General features: G+C 43.4%; 1 protein-coding gene across 1 annotated transcript; it reads right to left on the bottom strand.

Moving 5' to 3' along the window:
- Positions 1-561: 561 nt before the first annotated feature.
- On the bottom strand, positions 562-9,118 carry PERM1 (PPARGC1 and ESRR induced regulator, muscle 1). The gene is made up of 4 exons (XM_087878895.1): positions 9,005-9,118; positions 6,338-8,153; positions 3,221-3,334; positions 562-1,711 (listed from the first exon to the last, which is right to left on the bottom strand). The coding sequence occupies exons 2-4, from the start codon at positions 8,151-8,153 to the stop codon at positions 1,629-1,631; spliced, it is 2,013 nt and encodes a 670-aa protein (XP_087735021.1). The 5' UTR covers positions 9,005-9,118; the 3' UTR covers positions 562-1,628.
- Positions 9,119-15,199: the final 6,081 nt, after the last annotated feature.

Genomic DNA, 15,199 nt, shown 5'->3' with positions numbered 1-15,199 from the left:
AAAAGCTTCCCATTACAGCACAGGTAGTCCTCAAAATACAACCGCAGCTGAGCCCAATATTTTATGTGGCCAATGCGAAACGTGTGTTAAGTGAGCCTTGCCCTGTTTTACGACCTTTCTTGACACAGTTGTTAAGTGTGAATCGCTTCAGTTGATAAGTTAGCGACAACGATTTTTAAGTGAATCTGGCTTCCTTCCCCATTTGACTTTGCTTGTCAGGAGGTCGTAAAAGGGGATTGCGTGACGTGACCCCGGGATGCTGCTACCGTCAGAAATAAGAGACAAATACCAAGCGTCTGAATTTTGAGCACGTGACCATGGGCATAATGCAAAGGTCGTAAGTGTGAAAAATAGTCATAATAAGTCACATTTTTCAGTGTCATCGTAACTTTGGACAGTCAGCAAATAAACTAAGTTGAGGATTGCCTGTACTATTATACACTATATGTTAAATTCTCCTCTCGCGTTCTGTAGTGGAAATGCCTAAAACATCCTCTTAGAACCATCTTGTCTTTCAGTGATTCCTTTTCTTAAACCTAGCTGGGTTTTTTTTAAAAAAAAAAAAACCACAAGCTTTTTGTTCCTTTTATTGATTTTTCCGTGAAAATCCTCTCTAAATTCTTCCGATAACTTTCTTCAAGCGTGTTTTGGCTCCTGTGTGTCTGTGAGTAATTCATTTTATAGCTTACCACCCCTTGTGAGTTTAAGATAAATTCCCAACTGGGAGATAAGAAAGAAAGAAAGAAAGAAAGAAAGAGAGAGAGAGAGAGAGAGGGAGGGAGGGAGGGAGGGAGGGAGAAAGAAAGAAAGAAAAAAAGAAAGAAAGAAAGAAAGAAAGAAAGAAAGAAAGAAAGAAAGAAAGAAAGAAGGAAGGAAGGTGGGAGGGAAAAGAAAGGTGAAAGGAAGGAGGAAGGAAAGAAGGAAGGAAAGAAAGAAGGAAGGAAACAAGAAAGGGAGGAAGGAAGGAGGAAGGAAGGCAAGAAAGAAAGAAAGAGGGAGGGAGGGAAGAGAAAGATGAGAGGAGGAAAGAAGGAAGGAAGGAAAGAAAGGAGGAAGGGAGGACAGAAGGGGGGAAGATAAAGGTGAGAGGAGGAAAGAAGGAAGGAAGGAAGGAAAGAAGGAAGGAAAGAAAGAAGGGAAGGAAGGACAGAAGGAAGGAGGAAGGAAGGAAGGAAAGGAAGGAAGGAAGGAGGAAGGAAGGAGAAGGAAGGAAGGAAGGAAAGAAGGAAGGAAGGAGGAAGGAGGGAAGGAGGGAAGGAAGGAAGGAAAGAAAGGAAGGAAGGAGGAAGAAAGGAGAGAAGGAAGGAAGGAAGAAAGAAAGAAGGAGAGAAAGAAAGAAAGACAGAAAGAAAGAAAGAAAGAAAGACAGACAGACAGAAAGAAAGAAAGAAAGAAAGAAAGAAAGAAAGAAAGAAAGAAAAAGAAAGATTTGAGGCTCGGGTTAGGTAAATCCCAACAGGAATGGTAACTAAAGCTGATTTTTAGGGAAGGTTTAATCTTTCTTTCTCACCTCTTTCCCTGCCAGTAAAATTTGGCAATTCAAGAGGTCCCAAATTTTGCTTTCTTGCTTTGCAGGAAACGATCTTGAAAGCGCTTCCTTCACGGAATGGGATTGACTTCGCGTCTCCTTAAGAGCCGTGATGACTTTCCATGACAACCTGCCTCCTGAAGCAACGGATGGCCGAGAGGGTACCAAAATTAGCCAGCAGCACTGGAAAAAGAAAGAAAGAAAAAGAAAGAAAAAGAAAGAAAGAAAGAAAGAAAGAAAGAAAGAAAGAAAGAAAGAAAGAAAGAGCAATATGTGTCTAGATAAATGAATGCGATCAAGACATTTAAACTTTTTCCTTAGCACAAGCACCAAGCCAAGATTAAGCATTTTTTGCACAGTCTTTCCCCCTTTTCAGTATTCCAATCTTCTCTGCAATTTGCAGAAGGTTCTTCTTTTTACATAATAAATCCTGCAATTGTTTTCTGCTATCTTTTACTATGTTTTTAGCTAAAGGAGGGGAGAAGAAAACAAAGCTTTCCTTTCCACTTTTTTAAAAAAAAAACCTTCTAGGTTTCCCCAAGCATCCCTGCATGCCAGTAATGAGGACTAGGAGTTTTACAAAAACAAAAGCAAAAGGAAAGTGAATTCTGTTTAAAACAGTCTTCCCGGTGGACTTGGGAATCTGTTGGGTTTTTGAAACAGGGGAGGGGAGAGGAACGGAGGGGTGGGGAGGGAAGATAAAAGAAAGAGGAAAGGAAAGGAAAGGAAAGGAAAGGAAGAGGGAAGGAAAGGGAAGGGAAGAGGAAGGGGAAGAAAAGAAAAGAAAAAAAGAAAAGAAAAAAGAAAAGAAAAAAGAAAAGAAAAAAGAAAAGAAAAGAAAAGAAAAGAAAAGATGGAAGGGAAGGGAAGGGAGCTAAAAGAAGAAGGAAAGGAAAGACAGAGGGAAGGGAAGGGAAAGGAAAGGAAAAAGGAAAGGAAAGGGAAAGGAGAAAGGAAAGGAAAGGAAACAAAAGGAAAGGGAAGGAAGAGGGAAGGAAGAGGGAAGGGAAGGGAAGGAAAGGGAAGGAAAAGAAAGGAAAAGAGGGAAGGGAAGGGAAAGGAAAAAGGGAAGGAAAGGGAAAGGAAAAAGGAAAGGAAACAGGAAAGGAAAGGAAGAGGGAAGGAAGAGGGAAGGGAAGGGAAGGATAGGGAAGGGAAGGAAAGAAAAAGAGGGAAGGAAAGGAAAGGAAAAGAAGGGAAAGGAAAGGAAGAGGGAAGGGAAGGGAAGAAAAAGAGGGAAGGGAAAGGAAAGGAAAAAGGAAAGGAAATACTATTTTCTCCTTATATGAATGGTCTCTCTGAATTTGCTTCTTTCTCAAAAAGTAGGAAGGAACGGGAGAAACGGGGGGGGGGGGGAGAGTCCTGCTCTTACATTCTTTAAAAATAAACCTTCTTTTAAGATATAAAGAAGGGAGAAACAGGCCTCTCTCTCTCTCTCTCTGTGCTGTTGGGTTGAAACACGTGGAAGGAAGGTTGCTTGGAAAAAAGAAAAAAAACGGAATAAAGAAAAGATAAGGAGCTAAGAGAGAGGGAATGAAAACGGGGGTGAGAAAAATCAAAAATCTTGGTGTTCCTCCTGCCTCATTTCAGACGGGAACCAGTCGGTCAGCATTCCTGGGTTATCTTCGGCCCACCCCACCCCCTCCCCAAATCTCATTTCTCCCCACACACAGGAGCCCTGGGAAGCATTACCGATCTTCCAAGCATCCGGAGAGTGAAGGTCGGAGGTTTTCACAGCCCAAGAAGCCAACGCCACAAATCCCAGACACAGATCTCTGGGCGTGAGGACCAGCTGAAGAGGCCTCTCTGAATTAAAAAGAAAAAAGAACCAAGGTGGTTAAGAAAGTAGGCGCTTGGAATCAGTGGGGCTCAGAGGACGTCTAGTCTGACCCACTGGTGGGATTCAGCCAGTTCGCACCTATTCGGGAGAACCGGTTGTTAACTTTCTAAGCAGTTCGGAGACCCGGTTGTGGGAAGAAATCTTATTTTGTGTTTTTTCCCACTTTACAGGGCTAATCCTGTAAGGAAGGCAAGAAGGAAACATTCTGGTGGTATTTCTAGCCTAATTTTTATTGCCCTGCTTACAGAAACTGCCTCTTGGGTTAACCCTTATTACATTGTAACAGCTAAGGCGAAGCGCCCATTAACGTGAGTGATGTTGAGTTGGCCATGCCCATACAGTCACATGACCACCGAGCCACACCTAACCAGCTGGTCATTAGGGCAGAGAACCGGTTGTTAAATTATTTGACACACACACACCCCTTAGTGCAGGATCTGGGCATCCAAAGTGTGGCCCCTGGTCTCCCTCAAAACCCTCCACAGGGGTTCATGAAATCAAAATTATACTCAGATTCAACAACCAAGAAGCAGATGTAGAAAGACATAAAGATATGGAAGACAAATCAGAGAGGGAAAAAAAAGCATAGCAATCAAAGTATTGAAGCGGGCAAGAGATGATGGATAGATGATTTTTCATTTTTGGTGTCGTTTTGATTTGCCTTCCTTTTCCTCTCTCTTTCCTTTTTTTTTTTTGTTGGTAGGTGACAGGATTAGAAGTTAGGTAGGATAGAAAGAAAATGTTCTTTTTAACGATGGTTAAAAGTTATAATAAGAGATAGAAATAAGAGAAAAGGGGAATATCAGCGTATACAGTTATATATAACAAAATAAGAGTAATAATTCAAGAGTTACATTCTTTCATTATTCAATTATTCCAAGTTTTCTCTTAACGTGGAATCATTGAATAATGAAAGAATGCAACTTTATATAAATATGTATCACAATTAGAAATATATAAACTGGACTGAAAGTAATAACTACGACTAATGCTATTAGTCCTATTTGTATTAGAATGCATGATACCCAGGCGCCACACGCATTGATATGTTTGCAAAAATAAATAAATAAAAACTTAAAAAGGGGAAAAAATTTATTTCGTAGCCTATGTTGAAAAATAATGCAATGCAGGAACTCCTCGATTAATGACCACAACTGGGGACTGGAACCTCCATGGCTAAGCAATTACAGTTGTGCACAATTTTACAAGCGTTTTTTTTTTTTGCCACACTTGTTAAATGAACCAAGAAAGCCTCCGGAACCCAGGGAGGGCGAAAACGACCCCACCACCACCGCGGTGCAGGAGGCGGACTAGGCCACGCCCACCAAGCAATGCCACGCCCATCAAGCCACACCCACAGAACCGGTAGTAAAAAAAAATTGAAACCCACCACTGGCTCCGGGGATTATTATGCCTGCTGGAGAAAATGGTGAGAACTGTTTTTTCTTCCAGTTATCCATTTAAAAACGAATGATATAAAGACGGTGCAGTTGCCATAATACGAAAACACAGAGACCCGATTATCACAGCTGGCCAAATCAAAAGCTTCTTTTTCTCAAAAAAAAACCAGACCTCAATCTTAATCTCCGCTTGGCTGAGGTCGAGGCTGTGCTAGATAAAACCACCATCGTGGTCATTTTTAAAAAAAAAAACGACATTCAAAGGTCATTCTTGGCTTAAATTGCACCTTTCATCTCCTCTGTTTTTGTTTGTGTCTCTCAAGGATCCCTGAAGTACAAATTTTCCTTTGGTGTCTCGGATCGCTTTTCTCTCCCAAGGTCAGAGGCCCAATTTAGAGTTGGAAATAACTCAAAAGCGGGAGACGCTCTCTGAGTCAACAACTCTTGGCCGAATCTGCAAAGGGTTTTTTAGCCTTCAACGATAAACGAAAAACAAGAGATTGCCAGAGAAGCTGTGTTCATTCAGCCTACAAAGAGCACTCCTTTCTTAATGGGTTAGAAAGCAAGAAAAAAAAAATCCTTCTTAGATGTCTACAAAATGGCATCTTCTCAGCTGACTGCCCTGCCCTCGTTCACAGATTTTAATCTTCGTAATATTTTCCTTGCAAAGGAACACTCCTGCGCTTTCCCACAGCTTCTTCGGTCCAGACAAAAATCAAAACAGTTTGAAAGAGGGAAGCTGGGTTACGTCTCTCAATGCACGCTCCGCCAGGGTTCCCACCAGGGGTGAAATCCAGCAGGTTCTAACAGGTTCTGCCGAACTGGTAGCGGAAATTTTGAGCAGTTCGGAGAACCGGTAGTGGAAATTTTGAGCAGTTCAGAGAACCGGTAGCGGAAATTTTGAGTAGTTCAGAGAATTGGCAAATACCTCCTCTGGCTGGCCCCAGAGTGGGGTGGGAATGGAGATTTTGCAATATCCTTCCCCCAGGAGTGTGGAGGGAATGGGGATTTTGCAGTATCCTTCCCATGGAGTGTGGAGGGAATGGGGATTTTGCAGTATCCTTCCCATGGAGTCGGGTGGGAATGGAGATTTTGCAATATCCTTCCCCCAGGAGTGTGGAGGGAATGGGGATTTTGCAGTATCCTTCCCATGGAGTGTGGAGGGAATGGGGATTTTGCAGTATCCTTCCCATGGAGTGTGGAGGGAATGGGGATTTTGCAGTATCCTTCCCATGGAGTCGGGTGGGAATGGAGATTTTGCAATATCCTTCCCCCAGACTAATCTAGACCGCCAGTTAAGACCGAAAAAATTGGTTCGTGCACTAAAGTCAGAAGGATTTGGCAAATAATGTCATATGTGATCTTCTTGGGTCTTGCATTGACTGGAATACAAAAGATCTCGCATGAAAAAAAAAATGTGTTTTAGGTGGGCAGGAGTGTATAAGTCCCCTAAGAAAGATATTCCACAGATTTCCGAAGCCTGGTTTAGCAATGAAAGTTAGGAAAGTTATTAGTAGAGAATTGCAGGTTGAACCAGAAGCTCAGTTAAGGATGGGAAAGAAGGAATACCTGGTTTAAAGACAGCTACCCCGAGGTTTTCCGGTCTTGGGGATGTTCCATCCAGAAGCGTTGGAGATACGAGCATCACTCTTGCTTGAGATCCTTTCCGCTTTGGCCGCTTTGATCTGAGAAAGCGAACTGGCCTACCAACAAGAGATGTTAAAGCTCTCACAGCCTTTCCTAACTCTGAAGCTCGTACGGCCAAGATATTTGGCCTCCGGATGCCCTTGTCTTGTGGTTGGTGCGCAAAGAAATGCTCGTACACTTCTGGGAACCCCATGGGATCGGTGGTGCTCATGTTGGATGTTGGCTCTTCCAAGTCACAACCATGGGCAGAGCTGAGGGATGTCTCTGAAGGACCGATTTGTCTCCTCCAAGTCTCCTCTTCAACCTCACCTACATCCTGAAAGAAATATTCGTACATTTCAGGACCTGACAATGCTGGTAGCTCTGATGGATGGTCGTGGCTGGCCTTCCATGACCTTCCCTCCTCCGATGATGGCCTCTCTACTTCATGGAGATCCTCATCAGAGAAGAAATAGTCGTACACCTCAGGCCACGTCATGTTGGCTACAGTTTCTTCTGAACAATCATTTGACTTCAGAGGGTAGGGAACAAATCTCGGGTTTTCTTGAGTCCTGGTTAGGGCCTCTCCTTCGGATGGGATGGTGGGACCAAGATGGAGACAAGGTTCTCCATTATCCTGCCTTTCCGTCTTTCCTGATGAAACGTGGTTAACCTCCAGAGATGGTTCTGGAGATCCATCTTCTTCTAGAACTTCTGGGCATCCTTCCACCGCGTTGTCCTTGGCTCGGTCTCCCTCTTGAGAAGTATTATTAGGGCTGAAGCTCCTGCTGAGATCTGCTCCACTCTCTGTTTTCAGGACATCCTCGTCTTCCTTTCCAGAAGTCCTTGCCGTACTGTTGGCCAACAGTGGTGTCACCTGGACCGAATGTTCTTGAGAAGAAAGGGAACGCGTTTCCTGGAACGAAGTCCTCGAGGCAACCTGGAGGCCCTCGACTTCCATCTCTGGATTCTCAGTTTCTCCAGAGGTTGGAGGAAGAACAGAAGGAACCCTGAGGGAACTGGAATCTAGAGCTACGTCTCTCAACTTGGGAAATTCAAGTTTTCCGGAAACGGCAGTGTCACTCGTCGACCCTGGGAATTTGCAGGCTGCAGAAGCAGTCAGGGAAGTATGGTCTTCTTGGGGATCGTTTAATTTCAAGCCATTTGCTCCCTCTGGGCTCTCCGTTGTCTCTGCTGCGGGACTCGAACCGAAGGGCAGCAGCACCAAAGGTTTTGCTCCCGTCTCTGGCCTCGGAGGTGGTTCCTGGGAATCCCTCTCTTGGGTGATGATGTGGGCTTCCGCCTTAGTTTTGGGATCCATAGGCCAACCTACTACTCCTACGCGGCCTTCTTCAGCAAGAGAAAGAGGCACAGAGCTGGGGGCAGGTTCTGGCAGCTGGGGGTCCAAAGGGAGGCTGGAGAAGGGGCTCGGGAAGGGCTGGGAAGGCTGAAAAACTTGTTGACTTCTTCTGCAGAGAAACTTGCTGACGGAGCCTAAATCGGATTCATCTTCACTGCCGGAGAAAGCATCCTCTGCAAGCAAGTGCCCACTTGGGACGTCATCAACGGAGAGGCGGCTGGCTTTTGGGTGGGCTAGGGGGCCCTGCTTCCCTTCAGCCTCCCCTTCCTCGAGATCACTCAGGAGCTGTTCTTCGGCAGCGGCCAAGGCCGGAGGGATCAAGCGGCACTCTTCGGAGACGAAGTAAAATTCAGCCCAATCCCGGTCGTTCAGCTGGATGCTGTATTCAAAATTTTCCATCTGGGAAGAGAAACGTTCGGCGGGGTTTGGAGGAGAAGAGGGAAGGGATGGTGGGGCGGAGAGAGAGGCAAGCTTTGTGAGAACAGAAAAGGGTCTTTTTGGTAGCTGCAGACCTTAATAGGTATTTAGGGAATGGATATATGCAGGGGTGGGGCTGTTGGGGGGATCGCAGGGGTTCGAGAGAACCTCTAGCTAAGATTCTGTGCAGTTTGGAGAACCCCCAAATCTCACTCCTGGCTGGCCCCACCCACCCCTCCCCTCCCAGGAGTCCCCACATGGCCCGTTTTGAATGCAGGTAAATCTAGAGCACACGGTGGAAACGGCTTCCCCGGGCACTGGAGGCCCTCCGGAGGCCAGAAACGGATCTGTTTCTGCACTTCCGGAACGCATGCACTGCTCCCACCCAAACCCTGTGCATGCGTATCTCCCGGATGCGCCCCGCCCCCTGTGCATCCCCAAAATTAGCTGGCCAGTGGGAGGCACGCACACACGCGCAGTGGGGTTGAGCAACAGTTTGCGTGCCCACAGAGAGGGCTGGCGTGCCAGCCTTGGCACGCGTGCCATAGGTTCGCCGTGCCAGGCTTAGGGTCTCTTGTTTGAGCAGGGGGTTGGACTAGAAGACCTCCAAGGTCCCTTCCAACTTTGTTATCCTGTTCTGACCTTCCAGGCTGGCCCTGGATTTGAAAGTCCTTGGGGTTGTCCCAATCTAAGAGAGGCTGTTTTAATGCCGTTGTTCCTTCAGCATCTGAAGGATTTTGTTTGTATCTTCCCATAGCAAATAAGGGTGCCAAGGTGAAAAAAAAACAACAACATGGCCAATTCCAGAGAGGGAGAGGTTTTGTAGATCCTACCTTTCGGACAGCTTATGCCGGGGATGATGGGGCCATGCTGGGAAGTGTCCGTGAAGCCTCTGCCGGGGAGGCATGATGTGGTGCCCGCTGCCCTTCAAGACTGGGAACGGGGGCAGCGGCTGTCCGGAAGAGGCCAGCTTTGCAGGCCCAAAATAGTTCTCTCTCTCTCTCTCTCTCTCTCTCTCTCTCTCTCTCTCTCTCTCTCTCTCTCTCTCTCTCTCTCTCTCTCTCTCTCGCTGACCAGTCACGTGAAACTCTGCAAAGGCGAAATGCCGATTTAAAATAGCAGGCAAGACACTCCTAGGAGGTCATGCCAATCCTCCCGGCTTACCAAGAAGACGGCTATTTTGCTATCGGCAGGAAAAGGGCATGCTTTCACACTGTTTCCGAGCTCTGTCTTGGAAAGTTAAAGGTGGAGTAGCTTTGCAGACTGGGTGGGATGAGCTGCCCTTGAGGGTGGAAGCGGGGATCGAATGTCCCAGATGCCAGCTGGAGCGCCTTGCAATCGTCGTCCGGATAGGAATAAAGTAGTAGTAGTAGTAGTAGTAGTAGTAGTAGTAGTAGTAGTAGTAATAATAATAATAATAATAATAATAATAATAATAATAATAATAATAAATTTATATTTTATAATATTTTATAATAAATTTATAATAAATTTATATAATAATATATATATATATATATATATATATATATATATATATATAATATTATATAAAATATAATAAATTTATAATAAATAATAAATAAATAAATCTAAATTTACCGGACTTGAACATTTTGACTCTACAAAAAACCACTTTACTCGGAACAGCTTACATCCTCCGACGATACCTTAACAGTTCCTAGGTCCTTGGTTAGGACTCGAGTTGCAGCGTCAAAGGCTGTGAATATCACTAAAGATTAACTAATAATAATAATAATAATAATAATAATAATAATAATAATAATAATAATAAAAAGTATGGTTCATTGACATTGCAATACCTGGTGATGCACGAATTGAAGATAAGCAGCAAGAAAAAAATCACAAAGTACCGGGACTTACAAATTGAAGTTGAGCGACTGTGGAAAAAGAAATTGTGTGTTGTTCCGATTGTAATCCGAGCCCTTGGAGCAATACCCAAAGGGCTACCCCGCTGTTTAGAAATTCTAAATTTGCCGGACTTGAACATTTTGACTCTACAAAAAACCACCTTACTCGGAACAGCTTACATCCTCCGACGATACCTTAACAGTTCCTAGGTCCTTGGTTAGGACTCGAGCTGCTGAGCTATTAACCAGCCTCAAAGGCTGTGAATCTCACTAAAGATTAACCAATAATAATAATAATAATAATAATAATAATAATAATAATAATAATAATAATAAATTTATATTTTATAATATTTTATAATAAATTTATAATAAATTTATATAATAATATATATATATATATATATATATATATATATATATAATATTATATAAAATATAATAAATTTATAATAAATAATAAATAAATAAATCTAAATTTACCGGACTTGAACATTTTGACTCTACAAAAAACCACTTTACTCGGAACAGCTTACATCCTCCGACGATACCTTAACAGTTCCTAGGTCCTTGGTTAGGACTCGAGTTGCAGCGTCAAAGGCTGTGAATATCACTAAAGATTAACTAATAATAATAATAATAATAATAATAATAATAATAATAATAATAATAAAAAGTATGGTTCATTGACATTGCAATACCTGGTGATGCACGAATTGAAGATAAGCAGCAAGAAAAAAATCACAAAGTACCGGGACTTACAAATTGAAGTTGAGCGACTGTGGAAAAAGAAATTGTGTGTTGTTCCGATTGTAATCCGAGCCCTTGGAGCAATACCCAAAGGGCTACCCCGCTGTTTAGAAATTCTAAATTTGCCGGACTTGAACATTTTGACTCTACAAAAAACCACCTTACTCGGAACAGCTTACATCCTCCGACGATACCTTAACAGTTCCTAGGTCCTTGGTTAGGACTCAAGCTGCAACCAGCCTCAAAGGCTGTGAATCTCACTAAAGATTAACCAATAAATAATAATAATAATAGTCAGGCTATCGGAGAGAGGGCCGCTGTGAGATTAAATATTCGGTTCTCAAATATGACTTTCTGCCTTATGGCTCCTAGGGACTTAATGGACAGGTAGGTGGTGTTTTATTGCCAGGAAAACAGTGTTGGTTTGCAGTAACCTTCTTTCAGGTGCCTTCAGGCCTTCCCAGTCTAGCTTCTTGTTTTCCCTGGTAGCCTCACATCCCTGCACAGATGATGTTAAGAGCCTTGGTGGCGCAGTGGACTAAATTGCTGCTGTTAAAGTAGCACTTAGCTGCCAGCTGCCTGCAATTACTGCGAGTTCAATTCTCACCAGGCTCAAGGTTGACTCAGCCTTCCATCCTTTCGAGGTAGGTTAAATGAGGACCCGGATTGTGGGGGCGATAAGATGACTTTGTATAAAAAAAAGAACACCGCTCGGGGGGGGGGGCAAAAAGCCCTACTAAGCAGGTCTATACAAAAGTAGGAAGGCTATTGCTTAACGCATTGTAAGCCGCCCTGAGTCTCCGGAGAAGGGCGGCATATAAATAGAACCAATAAATAAATAAATAAATAAATGAATGAATGAATGAATGAATGAACGAATGAATGAATGTTCCCTAGTTGGGTAATGAAATGCCTGCACGAAAACTATCAAGCTCAAAGAGTACCAAGGACCCCACAGTTTCAACCCTGAGCCACCCCATTTCTCCTCTGCCCTTCACAGGATGCCAAGATGCCCAATTGTTCTTTGTTCCTTCTAATCTGCTTCCTCCCCCCCCCACCCTCCTTCTTATGGGCCAGAAAGGCTGCGTCAGACAACCCACAAATCTGGGACGCCAGACAGACAAAAGTCAAATCTCCCAGCCCCGGTTGGTGCAGAAGTTAAAAGCGGGAACAGCTATAAATTTGGTTACAGTAAAAGCCACAAGTCTACATATCACAGAGGATTTCAACACGCTCCATTCAGGTCTCGTTAAGATCTTAAAACTGGAATTTCTGATATAGAACAAATTTGGGGTAAGGAGAGAGCGCTGCAATATTGATGGCGGAGGAGCTGGTCTTGGTTGAAAAACAAGGAGGGAATCTCGAACCGAGATCTGAAAGGGATCCTTAGAGGTCATCCAGATCGACCCCTTGTTCAGGACAGAAACTACAAAGGCATTTATCCGATTCTCACCAGCCTCCTTTTAAACACAGCAGCATGCCGAGGACACCTGAGTCATCTTTTACGCAAAAATATTTGCTTTCCCACTTCTTCGTTCTTATCTTACCCAAATGATGTATTTTCAAATATTTGGTAACTTCAGATTGTTTCCTTCGTAATCTTTTCACCTTTGTTTGGATTTGGCCATCCAAGTTGCAATCTGGAGAGAAACAAATATTTTCTTTCTTTTTTCTTTTTTCTTTTTTTTTTTTAAGACCATCTGGTATTCTGTCTGTTTGTCTTGAGCCAAGGTGCATCACCCTCCAAATTTGGCATTGTATTTAAGAGCTGTGTAGGTAGTAACTTTTCTAATCTTGCAAATATTTCGGGGGCTCCGGCACCTTTTGAAACGAGGTCATCTTTTTCAAGAAAATGCATGCATTTGGAAAGTTGTGTGACATAATTGACTGATTTTTAAACCTAGCACAAAGTCAAATAACAATTCTGGCTGAGGTCTGCCACCTGCTGGCCAAAAAGCAGAAAAGCAATAATCCCCATTGCAACTGATTTAACACTACTGAATTGAAAAAAAATGAAAAAGGACAGAAACTTTACAGTGGAAACAGATTTTCTCTGTTATTTTCCTCTTTTTTTTTCCTCTTCTTTCTTTGTCCTCTTCCTTGATGAAGAAGTGTTGATGGCAGAGGAGCTGCCATCTCAAAAGTTTGCAGGCTATTGATCTCAAAAGTTTGCTGTGATCGCAAAAGTTTGCACGCTATTCTGATCTAGGAAAGATGTTGTCATAATATGGGATTTATCAGCTCCCTTAACAGAATAACAAATTTGGAAGGGACCTTGGAGGTCTTCTAGTCCAACCCCCTGCTCAGGCAGGAAACCCCTACACCACTTCAGACAAATGGTTGTCCAATCTCTTCTTAAAAACTTCTTGAAGTGTTGGAGCATTCGCAACTTCTGGAGGTAAGTTTTTCCACTGGTTAATTGTTCTCACTGTCAGGAAATTTCTCCTTCGTTCTAAGTTGCTTCTCTCCTTGCTTAGTTTCCACCCGTTGCTTCTTGTCCTGCTCTCAGGTGCTTTGGAGAATAGCTTGACTCCCTCTTCTTTGGGGCAGCCCCTGAGAGATTGGAAGACTGCTCTCATGTCTCCCCTCGTCCTTCTCTTCATTAAAGTAGACATACCCAGTTCCTGCAACCGTTCTTCATATATTTTAGCCTCCAGTCCCCTAATCCTCTTTGTTGCTCTTCTCTGCACTCTTTCTAGAGTCTCCACATCTCTTTTACATCGTGGTGACCAAAACTGGATGCAGGATTCCAATTGGGTTTATTATCAGGGAATGTCTCATTTTTGGGAAAACAGGGCACTTCGACTGAACAAGATAGAGCATTCCAATTATAGAAGTCAATTAGGGCCCTGCCGTTTGCCCAAACTGAAGAGAACTTAAAGAATAATCTTACCTTAGCTTATTTACAAATTGTTCCATATTATATCCATAGTTTTATACATCTTTGTTGTACTGACATTCGTAAACTTCCCTCTCATTTTAAATCCACACATTTTAACATCGCCATAGATCAGTGTTTCTCAACCTTGGAAGCTTGAAGATGGGTGGACTTCAACTCCCAGAATCCCCCAGCCAGCGCTGCTGGCTGGGGGATTCTGGGAGTTGAAGTCCACCCATCTTCAAGCTTCCAAGGTTGAGAAACACGTCCATAGATTCTAAGAATATGATGCACCAGTCTCTGTTTTCTTTTGAAACGAGGATTCTTTCCATCACTAGATGTCACTCAAGGACAGAGAACGTGACTGAGCTCACATTCAGGACAATCCATGAGAGGACAGGGCAAATGTTATTCGCCAGGCTAAAAGCCCTTTGACCACTTGAACAAGGTCAGGTTTTAGGAGCAAAGCTTCTCCAGAGTTTTCAGCAACTGGGTCCCTCCCGATCCAAAAATGAGCAGAAGAGCTCCAGAATCAGCCACCATGAGTCCATGTCTTCTCAATGGGGATGCCCTGTGATCTCTCACTCTGAGAGTCCCACCCTGAGAGGGATGGGCAGTTAAGAAATAGGATAGATAGATAGATAGATAGATAGATAGATAGATAGATAGATAGATAGATAGATGATAGATAGGTAGGTAGGTAGGTAGGTAGGTAGGTAGGTAGATAGATAGATAGATAGATAGATAGATAGATAGATAGGTGAGAGAAATGACAGAATAGATGGTAGATAGATAGATAGAGTAAATAGATAGAAGATGAGAAGGAAATAGAGAAAAAGAAAGAAAAAGAAAGAAAGAGGGAGGGAGGGAGGGAGGAAGAAAAAAGAATGGAAGGAAGGAAGAAAAAGAAAGAAAGAAAATAACATAAAAAAGAAAGAGAGGAAGAGATGAGAGAAAGGAAAAGGAAAAGAAAGAAAGGAAGGAAGGGAAGGAAGGAAGACAGAGGAAGGAAGAGAGAGAGAGAAAGAAAGAAAGAAAAGAAAGAAAAGAAAAGAAAAGAAAAGAAAAGAAAAGGAAGAGGAAGAGGAAGAGAAGAAGATGAGAAAGAGAAAGAGAAAGAAAAAAGGTAGGTAGGTAGGAAGGAAGGAAGGAAGGAAGAAAAAAGGGAAGGAAGATAGAAGATGGAAGGAAAAGAGAAAGAAAGAAAGAAAGAAAGAAAGAAAGAAAGAAAGAAAGAGTCCTTGTGCTCTATATCTCATCACTTTTATCGAGAGAGAGGGATCAGCTGGCTTCTCAGTCTGCCCCCCCCAAATTGAGTTCAGCAGGGGATCCCCGAAAGCCAGGCGAGTGGCATCCTAAGAGCCGAGCTGCTGGGAATCTCTCGTGGCCAAAGGTCAAGCAGTGGCTGGCGGGGGAGGGGGGGAGGCCTGACAAATACATCTCTTTCCCTCCTTTCTCTCTTTCCCCCCCACCTCTTCAGAGCCCCTCCGCATGGCATTCCCCCCCCCTCAATGTTGGCATCTTAACAA

This window comes from Pantherophis guttatus, chromosome 15, assembly GCF_059756535.1.
Source record: "Pantherophis guttatus breed Tessera chromosome 15, ASM5975653v1, whole genome shotgun sequence".
Classification (NCBI taxonomy): Eukaryota; Metazoa; Chordata; class Lepidosauria; order Squamata; family Colubridae; genus Pantherophis; species Pantherophis guttatus.
Note: the sequence above shows the minus strand (reverse complement) of the source record. Positions and strands in the feature narration are given on the sequence as shown.